The sequence below is a fragment of the Schistosoma mansoni genome, chromosome 6 (genome assembly GCF_000237925.1).
Source record: "Schistosoma mansoni strain Puerto Rico chromosome 6, complete genome".
NCBI lineage: Eukaryota > Metazoa > Platyhelminthes > Trematoda > Strigeidida > Schistosomatidae > Schistosoma > Schistosoma mansoni.
Window position 1 is genome coordinate 4,837,445 of NC_031500.1, and position 6,000 is coordinate 4,843,444.

At 30.0% G+C, this 6,000-nt stretch overlaps 1 protein-coding gene across 1 annotated transcript in view; it reads left to right on the top strand.

Annotated features, from left to right (window-relative positions):
• The window catches only part of Smp_176710 (putative transcriptional factor nfil3/e4bp4), a gene marked incomplete at its 5' end in the record, with an annotated part of 28,242 nt that extends 25,285 nt beyond the window's left edge, over positions 1-2,957 (top strand). Inside the window, one exon of the mRNA XM_018798021.1 lies at positions 1,450-2,957. Within this exon, the coding sequence (XP_018653004.1) occupies positions 1,450-2,858 (1,409 nt within the window). The 3' untranslated portion in view covers positions 2,859-2,957. The remainder of the gene's footprint in view (positions 1-1,449) is intronic.
• Between the last annotated feature and the right edge of the window lie 3,043 nt (positions 2,958-6,000).

Sequence of the window (6,000 nt, forward strand, 5' to 3'; positions counted from 1 at the left end):
CACACACATACAAATAGTTCAGACTAATATTATATATGGTTGATTGCGCTATCATGTTGTCGTTCCTGTATTTTACTGTTTTTTTGTTCCACATACATACTGATTATTAAATATGATAAGATCAATAAAAAAATAGGTAAATAAAGGTGAACAAAGCATTCCTGTTTTAAGCAAAAATTAAAGTATGGTAGGGAAAAAAAACTTATGAACTATGGAAATATGTGTAGACTATTATTATCTAGTTTCCTATCTAAACAAAATGTACATACATCACATGAAGCTAGAAGGTCATCTTATTCTCAGTATCATCATGGTTGGTAGTAGTTAGTAGTTAAATGTTTAACAAATTTCCACAGATTCATCATGACTTGTCTTTTGTTTTCATTCTACATATTTACTTATACTTGCACTCTCCAAGATTTGTCGTGGTATTTAAGTAAATTCTCGAAGCCAACTACTATTGGACACACTAATAAGGGTTTTGTGCAAGTTACTTTACATAATGAACCTCTTAGTTATTTTTTACAATTATCACAGTCAAATTAACAAGATTGCAAAGAGTACTAGGTAAGAACGTGTCTACTATAAAAAGACCTTATGAATCCAGCAATTAAGTCGGAACTCTATGTTAGCCAATATGGCACATGTTTTATTCAACAATCATAGTTCTAACCATCTTCTAATTTTTACCTACGTGATAATAAGTTATTATTTGTACCACCATATGATTTTTCCTTACTATCTTCATGTTCGTCAAATGAACGACTGTTTCTCGTAATTCTGATCTATAACTCTTACTAATTTTCATCGATCTTCAAACTATTACGTGACCACATACAACTTTGGTTATCACCCAGTGATCAGTCCGCGAGAATGTCTCAATCAGTCGTTTCGTAAATAGTTCAATGATCATGCATACGACATATTTTTAGTTATTCTCCCAGTCTTATCGAAAACCGACATCCACAATTTCATGCCAATTTCGTCCAATCATTTAATATTGTATCAACTTTATCGTAAAGGAGGATCTTTCTGTCTCTGAAACTAATAGATTCAGTTGAATAATTTATTTATCCTGAATATTTGAGCTTTGGAATCTTTATTCTATTCAATAGTTTGATGCATCATATATTCTAAATAAAGTCACTAAAATTCTTAAGATATATATATTTATTGTGTAAAAGTGGACCAGTGGTTGTTAAGCCGTTTAATATCCAGCTACTTAACCACAGGTTCGAAACCTACTCCAATTCAGTTCAGTTTGGGGTAAGCTAAATAATCTTATCAGCCCTCGAACTTAAAGTATGGTTTAAATCCGAGTTCGCAAATATATACTCAATAAGTAGTTAATAATATTAGTAATGATAATAATAATAAATGTGACATGTATTTCATCAATAATTATATCTTTCCCATGAAAAATCTGTTTTTCTTTCCCTCTATTTGTAGAACATTTTCTAAGTGATTCAAATTCAGGTACGTCAACCTTGGACAAGCGTTATCAAGATCGTCGACGCCGTAATAATGAAGCAGTACGTCGCTGTCGAGAAAATAAACGTGCACGTCTACTTGGACGTACAGAAACTACAGAGAAATTACAAAGTGAAAATCGTTGCCTACGTAATGAATTAAGTGGTTTAAGTATGGAAGTTAAAGCATTACGCAAACTGCTTACAGTCGGTGACCAACAACAGGATGAACAAGAAAATACTACTACCATTACTACTTATAAAAATAATTGTATGAGTCGTAATACTAGTAGTAATGGTATGAATTATTCTGGTGACGATAATGAAATAAAGTTGCTTGAAGAAACAACAACAATAACAACATTGAAACATGATCAGAAAGAAGTTTCATTATCACCAACATCATCGTTATCACTACAACCACGACAACGACCACTGATATCAATTCCATCTTCAGATGGTGACAATGAAAAAGAAGTTGAGAATACTCTGATTTTTGATCATGAAACGGAAGTGATTGAAACTATGAATGATAATAATAATGAAAACACTGACGATGATATTGAAATGCCAACATTAACTACTATGAATGTGGATAATTATTCCTTGAATGATGATGATAATTTATTGAGGTCCCAAACACATACTGATCATCCTAAGAAATTATCATCCAATAACATCATGGAGACATCCTCATCAGATGATCAAATCAATAAAAATGTACAGGTTTTATTGCCGAATGAACATTCCCGACATATTGATGACTTATCACAAGAAAAACCAATTAATATTGCACAGTTGGATACAAACAACAATACAAATGATACTGTTATTACTACTACTAATACTACTAGCAATGAAAATATCAGTTCCTCTGACAGTAATAAAATGATGGAATGTACTAAAAGTGATAATGATAGTCGATGTGGCGTTGATGTTGTTGGTAACAGTATTAGTATTGCTGTTACAAATAATGGTGGGATCCAATCGACTGATTTATTAACTCATGTAAATAAAAATGTAAATGATAAACCGACAACTGTCATCTTACGTGGACGTCGACGTACATTGAAGACACCAATACATAATAAAAACGCTAAAACTAACATAAATCAAAAAAATCATTACGATGAGAAAAATACTACTGATACTATTGATAATATGGTTACTTCTAGTATTACTCAAACTACTGATCTGAATGATGCATCAAATACATCCATCCATAAACAACACACACCTTCCTGTAATACTGCTACTAACATCATATCAAGTAGTATATTATCAAAAAGTGAAAATTCTTACATTCTACCTGATAAATCAACTTATTTTCAGTTAACTAATGAATATTCCACAAGAAATTCAGGGAAAGAAGATAGTATTTTAACTTAGCATTTATTTGTTTGTTTTTTCGAAAAAAATTTAATTTACTAATGAAGTATTGTTTATAATTGTGAATTATATACACCCTCCTTCCATTCCGCCCCGTACCCTGACCTTCTGTTTTTCTCGTCTCTTTTGCCCTGTCTTTTTGTTTTGTGGTTTCGGCTATTGCCCACTAAATTCATCATCAGCACCTTATTTTTGTGATCAAAAGAAAATGTACAACTCATGTTTATTACACTGATTTCAAAGTTAGTATTCATGTTGGCGCCGATACCTTCTGACTATTGTTTTTCTGCTTATCTTTTTCCGATTGATCATATGCATTTATTCATGGAATTTATGCAATCATGATTCAATTTTCATCTATTTTCTTTATTTTATGAATTAATTTCTTCTACAGTTCATTCGCTCTTCTTCTTTGTCTTCTTACTTTTAATCTTCCTCTCTTTGATTTAAATCTTAGAACTCCAATTGAATCATCTGCTTATTGTAAAGTAAACATTGAAAATGCACATATTTTCAAATGGTGTTCTTATTATTTAATTGCTATATTGGTCAGTTAGTTTACTACTTTGTATGAGATCAGATAACACATAACATCATAGTCTTTGAAGATGACAATATCATCGATACCATATTGATTGACAAATAATAACCTTTTGGTACTCTCTCCTCATTTCTCTTAACTATAAAGGCAACATGACTACTCTCGTTATTCCTTACTGATTGACTATTCATAACTAACAATGGTAGCAGTAATAATAATAATAGTTTTCTAAATCGATATTCTTCTATTTGTATTCCAATTATTTATAATATGTATTTTTGTTTGTTTTTTGTATCATGTTGTTCGTTTGTTTATTGTTACGAGAGAAGGCAGTTTTTTTTTTAAAAAAAGTATTTTAGTAAATATACAATATACAGCATTGTTCCCGTTTATCCCATACTCCATTTTCTATTTCTGTGTATTTTTTCCCGTCCAAAAGATATTGCTTACACTTTCCATGACATGTAGGATGATGATACATTATCACTATTTATTGACTGGTTCAAGCTTCATCTATTGAACATTGGATTTTATTGTTCACATTTTGATCGGTTTTTATTTTTACGAAAACATTTGACGATATATATGAGTTGTTTTCCTATAATTTGATACTGTGTTCTTCACTTTATCATGTAGATTATTAAATTTTAACTTACCTCAGTGGCGATGGAGGTTGTTTTCTGCCCGTTTTTTTGTATCTTATACAGTACTGATGTAAATAATAATAATAATATTATTATTATTATTACTAGTCTCCTCTGTTTTTTTTTTGTTTTTCTACCTGTTATTTTTGTAAAAAGTGATTATCTTTGTACTCCGTCGCGCATTCCTCTACTCGTTATATTACATTGACATGTACATGTGTTTGTGTATGCTCAAATTCTTCCTATCTTTTGAATTCTTTTATCATTATCCCCTTTTCTTCAAAAGAATGTACGAACAATTTTCTTGTTTCCTTCAAGAATTAAGTTTTTTCTTTGTTGAAAGAGAGGAGGAGGTGAATTTAAACCGAAGTTCAATGGAATAACGACCTAAAGCAACAAATATTCTTCATCATTGAAAGTCAGCCACCAGCATTTTCTCTGTTTCTTCTATGTATCATGTTGTTTTTCCTTCAAATCCTCTGAAGAATACTATTCACTTTTTTTGGTGAGAATGGAGATAGCAATAATATTGATAAGTAAGCGCCAAATACGTTACGTTTCTTGTTTTATCTTTATGTCTTGTTTCTGTGTTTATGAGAATACCTTGCTAATATTCTGTTTTTGTGTTTAGAGTGTAAAAATGTAAAATAAATATATGTATGTCTGTAAAGTGTATCTAGGTGCACTGAAACTTTTATTGAATAATGACTATCCCACACGCACACACATACACATTGTTGACTACATAAAAGAATAACCCCATCGTTATTATTATTACTATTACTATTATTATTAGTGTATACCTACGAAAAGAACAATCTTATTATTGATAGTAATCATCATTGTGTAATAATTTTTTTCTAATTCTGAAGAGAAGACCAAACGTTACATTCCTATTATCTGATCATTTTTCCTCTGTACGTGTATGTATGTATAATGTATGTGTGTGAGGTCTTTCGACCTATTTATCAATACTACTACTATTTCAATCATTGCACATCAACCTCTATGTGATGAATATACTGCTCAAACGAAAAACAATGATAATTAACAACTAGGAGAGCTTAAAAGCTACTTAGGAAACTAAACAGAACTATATATGTATTCCACAAACAATTGTGAATTGATTTTTGTATTTTACATATTCATTACACAATCTTATATATATATATAGTGTCAATTTTAAATGTATTATTATGTGACATTACTATTACGATTATTATTATTGTTATTGTTATTATTATTATTACTATTCTTGTACACTTTTATGATTACTGATACCGAATTACAAGTCCCTGTCATTTTCTTATAGAGAAGAATTGTTTATGATCATTGTAAAAATAAAACAATCCATGCATTTTTCTTCACCGGTGTCTTACTATTATTACCATTATTATTATTATTATTATTATTATTACTATTACTATTATTATTTATGTGTTCATTGAGGATGGTGTGGATTATGCTGATGATGATGAAGAAGAAGAAGAAGGAGAAAAGAACAATAATTCTGATAAATTGACCTGGTAGTTTCTATTCTGGTCTAATCTTCTTGTTACTACTCAGCCATTAAATTTCCTTTTATCTTTTTCTAAGTTTAATCATTGTGCTCAATAACAACAACAAATAACGAAGGTTTTTTGCTGTTTGTACCATTCCTGTTTTATTACTCTTATTATTGTTATTATTACTATTGAATAATAAAGTTTTTTCTTTCGTTTTTATAACTTTGTTTGTGTTTTCTTTTCGTTGTTGTATATTTCAATTTATCGATAGTTGACCAAAAAAATAGGGTCTAAGCGAACCTAAGTTATTACCTATTATTATGACTATTATATTGACTAAAACATTAAATATTCAGAAGGGGTTTTGTGGAGATTTCAGTATTTTCATAGTTGAAATCATGAGTCAATTGAAACTAGACCATCATGGAAAACCTGGAAGCACTGGATGGCCG